This window comes from Glycine max, chromosome 2 (genome assembly GCF_000004515.6).
Source record: "Glycine max cultivar Williams 82 chromosome 2, Glycine_max_v4.0, whole genome shotgun sequence".
NCBI lineage: Eukaryota > Viridiplantae > Streptophyta > Magnoliopsida > Fabales > Fabaceae > Glycine > Glycine max.
In genome coordinates this window covers 36108252-36124474 of record NC_016089.4, presented here as the reverse complement: position 1 = coordinate 36124474, position 16223 = coordinate 36108252, and the positions used below count along the sequence as shown (strand labels likewise).

The window sequence follows — 16223 nt, the reverse complement described above, 5'->3', positions numbered from 1 at the left end:
TAGTCATTTATTTAAGTCATTTTCTCGCCTAATCAAAAATTAAAATAAATTTCCACCGATCATTTGAATTGTAATATCTGTTAATTTCTGTTAAAATGAAATCCGACCGTTCGGTCGTGCCGTAACCACGTTGGAAACCAAAAAAGAGGTAAAATAATAATATAATAATCAAAAAATATCTTTTAATAAAATAAAACAAAAAAATCAATCGGACGTTTCTCTTTGGGATTCTTCTTTCTTAATTGAACTGACTAATAACTAAAGTGAAACTAAGGCTAAAATCAACTCACAAAATCAAGCTTTGTCCGCAAAAATCACTGAAAAAACGTTTTAAGGTCCAGCGCCTCAGCTTTTCTCACCAAGTAAAAATGGATCATTTTAAGGTCCAACGCTTTAAATGACTACCTTCCAAGTAAAAAAGAATCACTTGATTCGCCCCTTTTGAAAGAACTACGTAGGTCTGATTTCCTCTTCGATGGAGGGTACGTAGGAGCAAGAGCCCCGCTTTTGTCGACCTCAAAAATAAAAAAGAAATAAAGGTTTAAATACATAATTTCACACAATTCTAATCTAAGGCTGTTGTCCTTTGGGACAAACGTGAGAGGTGCTAATACCTTCCTCAAACGTAAAGATAACTCCCGAATCTAGAATATTCTTCATGACCGGTTTCCTTTGGTTTTTCTAACGTTTTCCTTTCAATAAACGTTGGTGGCGACTCCGCGCATTTTCCTCATTTGGAAGACGCACCTGTGAGCCTCGCCTCGCTCACCCGCAAAAGGGTAGGTTGCGACAGGTCGCAAAGGAGGATATACAATTACTTTTTTCTACAAGAAACGAAAAAAAGAAATAAAAGATGAGATGTGATTTGCTTTGTGGAGTGATCAAGAAGTGAGGTGGGTGGCAAACCCATCTACCAATACAACAGAAGGCTTGCTATGCTTGTGGAATAAAGAATTTTTTCTTTGAATAATGTCTTTAGGGGACATGGTTTTCTTGGATTAGAAGGAGTTTGGAAGGATGGGGAGGTGGAAGTTACATTAGTAAATGTTTATTCACCGTGTGATTTGGAAGGAAAAAGGGCACTTTGGAGGGAATTGAGCAAATATAAGGCTAACTCAAATGTCACTAGATGGTGTGTTATGGGAGACTATAATAGCATAAGGTATGGAAGGGAAAGAGTTGGGGAGAGGTTAGGACCTCAAGGAGGCAGAGAAATGGAAGGATTCAACCAATTAATAGAAGACTTGGAGCTTTGTGATATACCCCTTGTTCGTAGGAGCTTCATTTGGTACCGACCAAATGGGAAAGCAAAAAGTAGAATTGATAGGGTATTATTATCTATAGATTGGTTGACCACTTGGCAAGGGTGTACCCAATATGTTCTTAATAGAATTGTTTCGGGCCATTGTCCTTTGGTGGTGCGGAATAATTTATTTGATTGGGTTCCTAAACCTTTTAAGATCCTCAATTGTTGATTCCAAGAAAGAAGCTTTCATGAGATTGTGAAAGAGGTATGGAGAGATATTTTGGTACAAGGTTGGGGTGCTTTTCTATTGAAGGAGAAGCTTAAAGGTGTTAAAATAACTTAGAAGAAATGGAATATGGAGGTGTTTTGTTCGATAAATAACAAGTTGAAGCAAATTGAGATAGATCTTAATGAGCTAGGTATTATTGATGAGAGCCATGGTCTTAGTGAAGATGATTTAAAGAAGTGACTAAAATTACAATAAGATTTTTGGAGAGTTGCTAATTATAATGAATCTCTTTTATGCCAAAAGTCAAGAGATAGATGGCTAAAGGAGGGTCATTGCAACACTAAATTTTTTCATTCCATCATCAATTGAAAAAGAAGGAAAAACTTGATAAAGGGCTTGCTTGTGGAGGAGACTTGGGTTGAGGAGCCTACAATGGTCAAGGAGGAGGTAAAAAAATGAGAAAATTTTTGAGGAAAATGCTAGGTGGAGACCGAAGCTTGATGGTGTTGAATTCAAACACATATCAAGAAAGGATAATTTGATGCTTATTTTGGATTTTAAAGTTGAAGAAGTGAAAGAGGAAATATGGGATTGTGGAAAGTCATGACCCGAATGGATCTACCTTCCTTTTCATCAAAGAATTTTGGGAATTGTTGAAGGGAGACATCTTGAGATTCCTAGTGGAATTCCATAGACATGGAATTATGCCTAGAGGTACCAACTCTTCTTTTATATCTTTGATTGATAAATGTGAGAATCCACAAGGTTTAGGTGACTTTAGGCCTATTTCTCTTGTGGGTTGCTTATACAAAATATTAGCAAAAGTGTTAGCTAATAGATTGAAAAGAATGTTGGAGGGAGTGATAGATGAAAGACAAAGTACATTCCTTGGTGGAAGACAATTATTACATAGCGCGGTGGTGACCAATGAAGTGGTGGATGATGCTAAGAGAAGAAGGAGGGATTGTCTTATGTTTGATGTAGATTTTGAAAAGGCGTATGATTCAGTGTTATGGGAATTTCTCTTCTATATGCTACACTGCTTAGGCCTTCATCATCTTTGGATCAAATGGATAAAGGGATGCCTTGATTAATCTTGGGCCTCGTTTTCGGTCAATGGGAGCCCAACTAAAGAATTCAAATGCCATAAGGGGCTTCGTCAAGGGGACCTATTAGCCCCCTTCCTTTTTTTGATTGTGGCGGAAGGTCTAAATGGCCTTATGAGAGAAGCTAAGAAGAAGAATTTGTATGTCGGATATAAGGTGGGTAAAAGGGAATGTGAAATTAGCTTGTTGCAATTTTTCGATGAAGCACTCTTTGTTGGGGAGGTGAATGTAAGAAATGTATTCACCATCAAAGTTATTCTTAGATTGTTCGAACTTGTGTGGGACTTAGAGTTAACTTTCATAAAAGTAGCTTTGGAGCCATTGGTGTTGGAGGTGAAGTGATTAATAGATATGCTAATATGTTGAATTGTAAGCTTCTCTTCTTTCCCTTTGTATATTTAGGATTACCTATTGGGGCTAATCCTAGGAGGGTTGAGACATGGCAACCTATTATTATGAAATTCCAAAAGAGGTTGGCACTTTAAAAGCACAAACACATGTCCTATGCGGGGAGAATTTGTCTTATTAATTTGGTCATTTCGTCTTTTCCTCTTTTCTATCTCTCTTTCTTTAAAATTCCTAAATAGGTGTGTGCAAGACTTGTGGGGATCCAAAGGACTTTTTTGTGAGGTGGGGGTGAAGAAAACAAAAAACATTCTTGGGTAAAGTGGGAGGATGTATGTAAAAGCAAGAAGTGTCAAAGACATTGGTGTTTTTAATGAAGCACTTTTGGGAAAGTGGAGATGGAATCTCTTCCATAATAGTAGGGGTGTTTGGGTTGATGTGTTACTCTCAAAATATGGAGGATTGGAAGGGTTTGTTAGTGAACAAAAGTCTCCCTTAGAAAGTCTTTGGTGGAGGAACTTGAGAAAAGTTTGTGGGGTGGGTGCAAAGATTCATGGTTTCATAGAGGGATCCATTGGAAAGTGGGGATGGAAAATAAATTTAGATTTTGGGAGGATGCATGGGTGGAAGGGGAGTGCTTGGCAAATAAATTTCCAAGACTATATCTTTTATCGGAACAAAAGAAGAAAGTTATAAGTGAGATGGGGTTTTTGAGGGATGAGGGGTGGTGTTGGGATCTTGTGTGGAGGAGACATTTGTTTGAGTGGGAGGGTGAACTTTGTTTTCAACTAACATCTTTTTTAGAAAATGTATAGGTACTTCATGATGAGAATGATTGTTGGTTTTGGGAATATAGCCCTTCGGGTGTCTATACCTCAAATTCAGCATATACTTCTCGTTTCCTTGCGGCAGAGGAGGATTCTTGTATTTTTGAGGAGTTATGGCAGCTAAAAATTCCAAGCAAAGTTGCGTTCTGTCTATGGAGAGCTCTAAGAGACAGATTACCATCGAAGGACAATCTTAGAAAACGCAACATCATTGAAGAAGCTGATTTGAGGTGGCCATTTTGTAACAACTGCAGAGAGACGATCAACCATCTTTGTATCATGTGAAGTTGCCACCAACATATGGAATGAGTGCTATCGCTGGATATCTCCTGATATGAGGGTCGTTGAGTACTCATTTCTTGATACACTCGGATCTTGGTAGGACTAAAAGGGAGAGTAATATATGGCAAATTATTTGGTGTGCAGTTGTTTTCTGCATTTGGAAGAAACAAAACAATTGCATTTTTAACCAAGATACTGTCAATTATGCACTTTTACTACAGGATATTAAATTCTGTTCATGAACCTGGCTTCAATCATTGTCGAAGGGATTCAACGTGTCCTTCTCATCATGAGCAATAACATTCAGGCCTGTCTAGTATGCTGATTTATTGTTGTTGCTGGCTCGTGTCTTTTGTGTACAATTTTGGTGAAGGTGGGGTTAAGTTGTTATGCTTTAGGTGTATAGTTACCCTTTGGTGGGGCTGTGGGATTATGTTGTTGTAAGGTTGTTATATGGCTCTGTTGGGGTCGAGAGTGCGTGAAGAATTACTGCATAGGCTTTAGAGTAGTAAGACGAAGGTCTATTAGCACTGGGATAATCAGTATTTATACACTTGGTGGTATTAATACCCATTAGCCTGGTTGCTGATCTTAGATCCTGGTGGGTCTGTAATATGAAACAGTTGGTACTTCTAGTACCCGCATATATATATATATATATATATATATATATATATATATATATATATATATATATATAATATCTTTGCTGATTTAAAAATAAATAAAAATCAGAAGAGTACTTAAAATAGCTAAGCGATATACGCATACTACACAGCTACAGCGTTATGATCAAGATATATGTGCTTGTCTTATAAATTATACAGAATAAGGAACAAGAATCTAATTATTCGTTAGCAATCAAAGTGACTTTATTGGGAGGAAATTTTTCACCCTTCATTTTATTGTTACCCGAAGATATAAACAACGTGCTATGATCATGGTCTTGTAAATGAATCAGTAGAAATTCGATCAAATAATTAGTGGGCATACGAAAAAGAAGTAAAAGCAAACAAATTGAAGGGTTCTTTTGCGGAAAACAGCGTGTGCATAACCGGGCATGGGTCTGCAGAATTTGCAGCAGTTATTTGCAAGAACCAATCAATGTTAACAATAGTAATCAAAATGATGAATCTGCACTAGTTAAGGAGAATGAATTCATATTTTGAAAAGGTTCTGATGCTAGTTGTCCGTAGGTAAGCATAAATTAACAAGTCACTCGTCAATAGACAATCAAGGCTCCAAGTGGAAAAAGAGTAGTGCTCTTGGACATGTTACACAAGGTTTCACTTTCAATATTTAGTGATGTTTGTTGTCAACCCAAAACCAAATGAATATAGAGGATCATAATGTTTATCACCAATATTCATTGGGAGCTGGTCAACTGTCTTGAACCATGTTCTTGCCAGCTTGCCAGTGAATTCATAGTCACCGTAGAGAACATCAGCAACACCTTGACCTTCAGTGCCGGGAAGCCATGCAGCTACAAGGGCATCTATTTTTGATAGATATGGCTTAATCACAACTGGGCGGCCAGTGACGAGAACAACTATGCATCGAATAGCCCCACACACATTGGTGATGGTACTTGGACCTGGATCAGCTATAGTCAGATTCAAACTGTCACCGAATGTTTCAGCATAAGTGTGTTCTCCGACAACAACAAGGGCATAGTCAAATTTGAACGACTTGACAAAGTTCCTATCTGGATTTTCATTGAAGACAACTTCAGTGGTAGGATCAACGGTTTGTTTCACAGCATCAAGGATGGTTGTACCTGTTAGCAAAATGAAATTCTATCACATATTCTATAACTATCCCACATAAAGAAACTGTGATTAAATATCCCCAGCGGCTACACGGTATGAATGTTTTTAATGCAGGAATAAGACAAATCCAAAGCAGAGATTTTAACAATAATTAAAAACTTGAGATTTTAATATGTAAATGACTACATGACATTATGAATTTATCAAAGACTTGGAAGTAACTGATGAAATTATAAGATTTTGAGTAGAGTGAAAAAATGAAAAAATAATACTAGACATGTAGAGATTAAATAATTTGGAATTGATACTGATTTGATGTGATAGAAAATACATAATACCATATACAATCTCACAGCCACCCTAAGAGAGGACTCTAGATTTTGGCTTTTGAGTGTATTTTTGCAGACAGCAACATAAACTTATTGACTTACTTGAAGTGAGATCATTGCCACCAAGTCCCTGCCAGGTAATTGTCCATCCTCCACATTGATAACCCAAATTGTTAGCATGACTTCCTGCTACCAGTATTTTTGCGGACTTTTTGGGAAGAGGAAGAAGTGGTTTCTTGTAAGATTTACCATTCTTTAGCAAGACCAGAGATTTACGTACAGCTTCCCTTGCTATCTCTCTATGTTCCTGTTTCATACAAGAATGATACTCTTATCAAGAAACAAACTCTTTCCATTTGAAAGAAATGCAGAAAATATCCAGCATGTGTTCAAATGATATCCTCAAGAAAATATACCTTGCTACCCAGTTGGTTCACCAGGCTTGGATCAGCATATGGATTTTCAAATAAGCCCATGACAAATTTTACTCTTAAGATTCTTGCCACGGCATCATCAATCCTGCTCATTGAGATAATGTTGTTCTTTACTTGATGGGTTAGTTCATCAATGAACTCGGTGTAGTTGTAGGGAACCATAATCTGTTAATTAATGAAATAACAAAATTCTCAGGCTGAAAAAACATTTTATATAAGTTTCTTTTACTCCTTAAAATTGATGATAAAAGTTACCATATCAATTCCAGCACTGACACTAGCTTGAACAGAGTATGAATAGTTAGCATGAGGAGGAGAGGTAATCCGGTCAATACCTTGCCAATCTGATATGACAAGACCCTGAAAGGGAAAAAAGCACATCACATGAAGCATCTCAAATAATCTTTCTTTTTTATTTTGTTTTGACTTGTTCACTTCAACATTTAAATTATAGAACTTATTAGACAAATTTTTTACCTTGAAATGCAATTTGTTCTTGAGGTAACCAGTGATAAGTTTTCTGTTTGCATGCATTTTCATCCCATTCCAGCTAGAGTACGAGACCATTACAGTTGAAACACCCTTGATGATAGAGTCATAGTATGCTGGCATGTGAATGCTAAGCAATCCATTGTAACTGATCAGAGTGTTGTTCTCATTGATACCCTTGTTTGTGCCACCATCTCCCAAGTAGTGCTTGACACAGGCTGCAACCTTGTTCCTGGGTTAAAGTAATTAAAAAGAAATTTTTTTTTTTAGTTCAAATCGCTACAATATATATAATAAAGTAGCATGAGGAATGCTAAGATTGTGTCCCCAGACTGATGAGAACAGAAAAGCATGAGTTTTAATATATTATATCCAAATTCATAGACAAAATGATTGATAACAACTACTCAAATCAAACTCACATACACTACCTTTATATGTATTGTGAGCAATTATAAAAACATATAAATTGAATATAATTCTGTCACCGAAAGCATAAAAAAAAAAGTTCAAAAGAATTATTAAGTTCTGAACAAAATGCAATTTGTAATAATAAAATAGGCCCCAAGGCCCTTGATAGAAGAGCATCAATATCTAAATTATCCAACACAAGTTCTTTATGAAAGACAAACAATTTATATATTAATTGTATCCTCAATAAAAAAAAATTATTAATATCTAGCTACTAACGAAAATCTTACTTTCCAGCAACAAAGGGAACTCCCTTAATGGAATTGCCAGGGATATCTCCTTGCAAGCCAGGTATAATTTCCGTCATAGTTTTAACAATCTTAGGGTCCTCACTGTAGCTTTCATAGCAACGTCCCCATCTTGGATCTCTGCAGACCTGTGGATGAATCAATTAACATTTTAGCATACATGGTCAATGTTATATGTGAATTGAACAACAACAGAATATTTAAATATTGCTTAATTACCGCAATACACGGAGCAAAGACATATGGAATTCCAGTAGCTCTAACTTCAAGGGCAGTTGCTTCTCCAATCTTCTTTATGAGCACAGGATCCCTATTAAACAATAGATTTCATTACAATTAAAGAACAAAATAGCATTCATTTTAGAGATCACAATACTACTAACTCTAAGGAAATGCTTTTCATTGTTGATCTGGGGTTTGCCAAAAATGTTCACATGTTCAAATCTAATTTCCAACAGTATTAATTAGGAGTTGGAAAAACCAGATCATTCCAATCAAAGTTATCAAATGTGACTTCATGATTACTCTTTCAATTCTAGCATATCCATAAACTTTCCTGGTAACTCCTAGCCCAACATTGTGAGGAAAAATGGTAGCATTATAGACATTGTTGTGTCCATGAACTGCATCTATACCATAAATCATCGGAATCCCGTGGCGAGTAGACAATGCTGCCTTTTGCAGCTGATTCACCATTTGCTGCCAGGTCTCAGCAGATGCCTTTGTCGCCGGAACACTCCCTCCCCCACTGAGCACACTCCCTGCCCATCAATGATAAGATGCACATCCACAATGTCACCTCATTACATTTACAATAAAATTAACAAAATAAATAGAAATTTCTTTAACACAAATCTAGCACACACTAGGATGAAAAATGTATTAAGTAGTACTAACTAAGCACTTGATTTGGATACAGATTTGATGGGTCATTTTCAGTGCTTACCAATGAAGTACTTCTTCATCACATCAGGAGTAGCAACACTCCTTTCAATTTGTGTCATTTGACCTATCTTCTCTTCCAGAGACATCCTCTTCAACAAGTCACTGATTCTGACATTCGGTGGCACCTTAGGGTCTTTATACTTCAAATATTCTGCCTCTGAAGATGAAACCAGACAGAAAAGTAGCAGAACACCCACAAAGGGCATTGAATATATCCCCATTTTAAAAGTTCCAGCACTCAAAACCTATATGCAATCTGCACAATGCAAAAATGGATCAGAAAACTGAAAAATAACCAAACCCATTTCAACTCCAGAATGCAAAATAAAACAGTAGCAGAATGAGATTAAAGAAAATAAAGACACACATGCACACACATACAAATGATCTTAAATCTTCTAACATTAACAATAAATGTGAGCCGCATTACCATAACATGAATGAAGTAAGTGCAAAACAAACATACGCTTTTGAAAATCAATGACAATGCAGTGTACAGCTACTAAAGAAGCTTAATAAGCTCAAAAAAAAAAGAAACTTGTTTACCTCAGAGAAAGGGCACAATGAAGAACAAGTTCAGGCACCAGACACGTAAAAATCTAAAATTGAGTGGAGTGAGCACGCAATGTGGAGAAGCTAAATATAGCGAGAGAGAGAGAGAGAATAAAGAAAAACAATTTATCAAAGAAAATAAAACACAAAAGAGAGACAAGCAGCCACTGGTCCCACCCACAATTGATAATAGCATATTTAGTCACTGAATTTTGTATTTGCTGGCAAACTATTAATTATATTTTTTTAATGAAAAATTTAATTTATAAATGTATAAAATATTGTGAAAAATATTTTGATTGTTTTTTCTATAAGAATTAGTTTAATTGTTAACCATACAAACAATATTTGATTCTTAAAATATGATATTTAATGTCACAGTAATTCTAAAATTATATTACTTATTAATAAATTAATTCACGACATTTATGAATTATACTAAAGGATTAGATTAATTTGTAATAATATTTAAATATTTATAAAATAAATTAATCATTTAAAAATATAAGAATTAAATGGTCAGCAAATAGATAATTCAGGAAGCCATTTATCCTCTTTTATGTTATATTTATTTTTTATATTATTTTAACGTTGATTATTAATATTTATTTATTTTCATTTAATTTATTTGTTTACTTTACTAATGCGTGTTGGTTCAAGCAAGAGGTATTGCATGTGCTTGGACTAAAATTTCTGAAATTGGTCTGTTTGTTAATTTAATTAAAAACTACATTAAAAATAATTTCGATGTGCATCTTTGTTTCTTTTTTTTCCTTCTCTTCTGAAAAAAATAAATATTTTTTTCTTATCTAACGCATTATTCATTATTAAAAAAAGGTTTTCTACATCGTTCAATTAACATCGGTTATTGCAAAAACCGATGTTAACGAAAGCGCGGTGGTATTTTTATAAATAAATGAAGTTACTTAACATCGGTTTTAGAAAAACCGATGTTAACTACTTCATGTTAACATCGGTTATTTAAATAACCAATGTTAACATGATGTTAAGATGAATATGTTAACATCGGTTTTGGCAAAATCGATGTTAACTATATTCAATTATGTTAACATCGGTTTTGTCAAAACTGATGTTAAGGAGTTGATCTTAACATCGGTTTTTAAAAAAATCGATGTTACCTAGTTGATGTTAACATCGGTTTTCTTAAAACCGATGTTAACTATATTCAATTAACATTGGGTATCTTTAAAAAACCGATGTTGTTATGTTTATAAGTTAAAACGTTGAAATTTCACAACCCGCGCACTCGAAAACCCTGCACTCGCTCTTCTCTTTCTCCTTCCGCCTGAAATCTGCCGGAAACTGCTTTCTCGACACCCACATTGTCCCACATTGTTTTCAATACTGCTGGAAACCGCTCGCTCAAACCCACAGAACCCCCTATCAAAGAAAACTCGAAGAAAACCCTACACTGCTCTTGGAACTGTGGCTTGAAGAAAACCCTACATACACTCCTCTGCTAGGTACTAGGGTGCTGAAATAGTTTGCGTTTGTCACTTTTCCGCGAGGTACTAGGGTGCTGAAACACTCGTGGGTGCTCAAAGCTCAAAGCTTTCTCCGCGAGGTACGTAGGTCAACTTCGTGTTCTTTGTGGGTTGTTGTACCTGTGTGCATGATGGTAGAAGTATGCTAAGTTTGGAAGGAGTGATATGGTTATTGCATGATGGTAGAAGTATGCTAAGTTTGAGTGGGTGTTCATGTTTTATAGTTTTTTATGCTAAGTTGCTACTTTTGTTGATTTGTCTCTGCTTTTTTTCTGTGTGCATCCCATACCCAGCACAAGGCCACATAAACCCAATGCTCAAGCTAGCAAAACTGTTGATTTGAGTTACACTTAGATGCTCCACATTCTCAATAAACTACCCAAGCTACTCTTCTCACCAATGATGTTGGTCTAGTTCTGTTACGGCTATTATGTGACGTATATTGCATTCTATTTTTTTTGGCTTTGAATTCAATAATTTTCATAGAATAGAATGACAAATGTTTTGAAATCTTTGTTTTTCAACCTTGCTTGACTGATTTTTGAATGATAAAACATGTCTAATTTTATTCCACTGGCACGGGTGATAAGTGTTGAGATATATTTCTTTATTAGGTTGAATTTAAAAAATTCACATCTAAGATTAACTGAAATTTGTATGGATTTAAGGTTTAGAAGGAAAAAGTTAATATTCGACACATTAGGGCTAGGTTTGGACTTGAAACTAGAAGCCTTGGATCAACAACTGTTGTACTTGTTCCCCTTCTTGTTGAATCACTGTAGTCCTCAGCACCTGGTATGGTTGCAGTGTAGTGGATGGTAGAAGTATGCTAAGTTTGAGTGGGTGTTCATGTTTTATAGTTTATTCCCTTTGCCCCTGCACCAGCTCTACATACACTTGCAAGGTATCTGTTTTTAGCTTATTTTAGGATCCAGTTGCAAGGTATTGGACTTGAGTCCCACATTGGAAGTATGGGAATCCAATATGGGATTTATAAGGCCTTGGGCTCTCCAACTACAATAGCTAGCTTTTGTGGTGTGGTTCCCCCAAGGTTCTTACCTAAAAACAATGGAGCCTATCTCCTTAAATTAAAAGAACAGAAATTGCAAAAAATAAAAGATAGATCTATAGTTCTGTAGATGCACAGAACCTCTAGCCCAAACACATTCCTTTTTCCTCCCAAATTGATGCCTACCCTAGTGTCTCTATCTTTCACTAGAGTTCTGCCAATTTGTTCTTGCTTCACATGTGATTTGATGCCCCCAAATTCATTTGCCTATACCAACTCCATGTTGGAGCAGTTTGTTCATGCATAGGAACGAGTTGGCATGCAGCAAAAGTACAATTAAAGTTTATCATCCACACTAAAGTATATGTTTAAATACTATTAAGTATATAGATGAATTAACTTGACTGCATATATAATTTGTTTGGACTAATAGTAATATTGATTGTTGCAGATTTTGTCAAGCTAGTTAGCTGCCTATAATTTGGCTTTCTGTTGCAAATAGTTGTGTATGTATTGGCCAGGTTCAATTCCCATTTCAACTTACCTAACTTGAAACTTTTCATTTATATTGGCCTTATTTTGTGCTACAATTATAGGATACAACTACTGATAAATTAATTGGTAAAAGGAAAACTTCTAGTGTGCATGGATTCTAATAGTTCCCACTGCCCCTCATTGTTTTGGTTCGAGGTAAGTTTGGTCATTTTGTGATTTTTAGTTTAGTATAGCATACATGTTAAATGTTGTCTTTGCTTTGTCACTATTTGGGTATGATATATAAGTGTCTTTGCTTTCTCTCTTAAGTTCCCTTTTATGAAACTGTTGTTGTCAATACTCCTTACTTGTATTGGGTAAGCTATGGTAGTGAAATTTATATATAACAGACTTAAAAAATTATATTTTGAAACTATGGAAACTATGGATGTCCTAATTGGACTCCTTGTGGTTGCTATTGAATGATTTGTAATCTCTTGCAATATCAGTATTTGTCATCTCCTATCTGCCACCTTAATTATTGACCCATTTGTCATCTCCTACAATAACCAAACATTGTACTATCAATATTTGTGAAGCAGTTTCTCGAGTTGACAATATATCAAACGTGCTTAGGAAGAGTGAAGTAACATTGTCTTCTTAAAGGGTTCTTTTCTTATGGTAACTGCTTCTCTCTATTGAGTAGAATGTATGAACTTCTTAAAGGCCAAATTTTTGGAGACGTTATTTTAAGATGATAAGAAAAAAAAAGATCATATAAAATTGATTGTCAAGAAACAGTGCATACCTATGTGATCCCTCTGAACAATAGCCACATAGGCGAACCAAATTCATATGATGCATTGATCCAATAGTGTTTACTTCAGTGATAAATTCCTTCTCTCCATGAGGCAAAACCCTGTCAAGTTTCTTCACTGCCACTAGAGTACCATCTCCCAGGCTTCCTTTATATACACTCCCAAATCCACCTGCAAAACACGTGCAGTTAGCAATAGTTCACACAAAATCCAAACTCTGCTTGCAACTTCATCTCCTTTGCCATAAAATTTAATATGGAACACAAATACCTGTTCCTTGCAGTTGTGAGAAGTTGCATGTCCTAATTTGCAAATTGCGGTATGTGAAACTCATTGGAGCACCTGATAAGATGAAGGAACTTTCCATCTCCCTTTTCAAAGTTCTTTTTCTGTGAACACTGAAATACAATAATAAACTCATCAAAACAATGAGAACTGCCATGCTCAAAATAGTAGGAATAATCACAGTCTTCTCCTTTGCACTTCCTATTTAACGTTGAGCTAGTATCATGAAAACCACCAAAACTAAAGCTCCTCAACACCCAACAAAATGACCTCTCCTCATTTAGCCCATAAACAGAAGCCACACATTCACAATCTGACAAGCAAGCATCCCCATATTTTGACACATTAGAAATATCACTATAGTTAGCTATTACCAAAAATTTAGAAAAATAGTAGTTGGTTTGCTGCACCGCTGAAATCCTAAACTGTGATGTCAGGTTTTCATGCTTGCCATTGCAATTTCCAACAAGAGATGAATTATCATAGCACTGGCCATCCCTGCCAACTTTAGAAGTTCCTGGCAAGCAAGTGCAACTGGCTTTTGTCTTACTTTTGTCCAAGTTACAAACTCCATTGCCACAAACTCTAGCAATGTCAGATGGATTTGAAACTGGGGCCCACTGTGGTACCCACTGCCTCGAACCATTCACCTTATCCCATCGATACAACCGCAGACTTAAAAAGTTAATATTCAACACTCCCCATCTTCTAAGAAAAACCTAACAGCAAAACCAGTTTAAGCAGTGAATGATTTGCCACAAAACCAGTTTCTTTGTGTATGTCACCTTTGGCATAAGATTGTCTTGTTACCTATAAACTGTAGTCAATGGATCTTATACCAAATTTTTAATAAAAAAAAGTCATGTGATTTGAAAAACTCATTACTCTAATCATTATTTGGCAGGCATGATTTAGATAAGCAAAAATTGTAGTATAGTTATTTTAAGTCTCCATAAATTTCAATAATGATTCCTTTGAGTTTGCATTTTGTTCATAACTCCATATAATTGTAAATGAATTCTTGATGTGTTCATTTCAATGTCTACTATATTTGGGATATGGAATTTGTTGTCTCTACCCAATTCACTGTTTGGTTATCTTGTGTGATTTTTGTGTTCTTTGGTGTGCTATGGCATTTTGTGCCTCTTATTTGAATTTGTTGTCTCTACCCAGATGCAATCCCAAATTCAGTCCCAGATGCAATCTCAGGGACTTGCACTGCCTCCCGAGCCTCTGGTTGGTCCCTCCGGTCCTCGAGTAAGCACAAAGGGGAGTTGTGTTGATCCCTCAAGAAACGATCATGAGACGGGTGACTCAGATAGGTGCGACTTGTACATCGAAGCAGATCCTGCCCGCCTGGTTGCCCTGGGGAGAGTTTATGAGGGATCCACTTTTGTTCATAACACTCCTTTGTTGCCTGGCCAAGTAAAGGTGAGTGTGAAGGAGGTTACAGATGCAGATGCTCTAGTTCCTGTACTCACTGATGAAGTTTTCTTAGTGGGGCAGGCACTTCACACCTTTCTTGCTTAGCCGACACATCTGATCAAGTCTTTATCACAGCAGGTACTTTACTCTTACTATATCTTTCTTCTTTTTAAATTAATTCATTTAGCGTGCCTCAAATTAGGCCATTTAACTTTGTTTCATGAACAGGTAGTTGTGTCTCCAGCAAAACCACCTCCAAAGCCCGATCCGTAGGTCGATGATCCGCTTTATCTTATGACATTGCCCATCCCAAAGCTTTTCTTGAGGCCTTATCAGGTTACATGGGATGCCACTGTGTTCGGCGTCTTTAATCCAGATTTCCCGCTCTACATAAAGCACGAAGACCTCTCTGAAATCGAACACCGTGGTCAATGTCTCAGCATATCAGTGTTACAGTTGTGGATTCTATAAGTCATTTTATATTACTTTTAATTACCCAAGTTATTGCTTTCAATTCATAAATATTTAACTTTGACTTAACATAAGCATGCATCTCACTAATCAAGTATGTGAGCGGGGAATTCTGATATCTATGGATTCCTCGAGCCATAGTCCATTCAGAGGTCTGGGTAATCGCAGTTTGAGTCTGAAAGTTACATAAAGACTTGGATGCAGAGTTCAAAATGCGATGTCTATCTTGGAGCCTACCTAAATGGGTAAGTCACACAAAATAACTGAATTTAATTAATGTTTACTAATATACTAACCCATATTCATCTCCACTGCAGTGGACACTGGCAGATGGTGGTCATCCTGCCCAAGGAACACCTAGTTGTCTGGTTTTGTTCATTGCATAACAGGCCAGACAACTACCTTAAGGGGATTATTAACAGGTTAGTGTTCTTTTCAATACATTTGCATTGAAATACCTCAACAACACCACTTTTTAATTGTTACTCGCATGGAATAGTGCTTTAAAAGGTCTTGATGATGCTCCACAGCCTAAATCAAAGGCTCCTGCTAGGTGGATTGTCGTCAAGGTACGTCATTTACATAAAACTTCCACTTATATATATTTCTTATGTGTCCGTAGACTAGTTGTTTAATTAATATCCAAATTTCATTATGTATTTAATGTAATAGACATAAATGAAGTACTGAGTGCGACTACTATGTCATGCACTGGATGTCCACCATCATTTTAGGAACTTTTAGGAATAACTGGGAAGTGGTACGTTTATTTCAAACAAATTCAATTTTTTTTATAATTTGTATTACAATATTAACTTATTATGATTTATTTCATCATGCAGTATTTTAACGATCCTAGACCATTGGAGCCAGAGAGATTAAAAGCGTTGCGGATCCAGTAGGCACAGTATTATCTCCGAGTTAGAAATCAGACCTAGGATTTAGGGACATTCAGTTTAGCTTA

The 16223-nt window shown here is 36.1% G+C and overlaps 1 protein-coding gene across 1 annotated transcript; it reads right to left on the bottom strand.

Moving 5' to 3' along the window:
- Window positions 1-5152: 5152 nt before the first annotated feature.
- Window positions 5153-9392, bottom strand: LOC100797197 (beta-glucosidase BoGH3B). The gene is made up of 10 exons (XM_041009953.1): window positions 9267-9392; window positions 8722-8976; window positions 8301-8536; window positions 7995-8066; window positions 7758-7903; window positions 7045-7288; window positions 6823-6927; window positions 6550-6732; window positions 6236-6440; window positions 5153-5812 (listed from the first exon to the last, which is right to left on the bottom strand). Exons 2-10 carry the CDS (start codon window positions 8939-8941, stop codon window positions 5328-5330), a joined length of 1896 nt encoding a protein of 631 aa, XP_040865887.1. The 5' UTR covers window positions 8942-8976; window positions 9267-9392; the 3' UTR covers window positions 5153-5327.
- Window positions 9393-16223: the final 6831 nt, after the last annotated feature.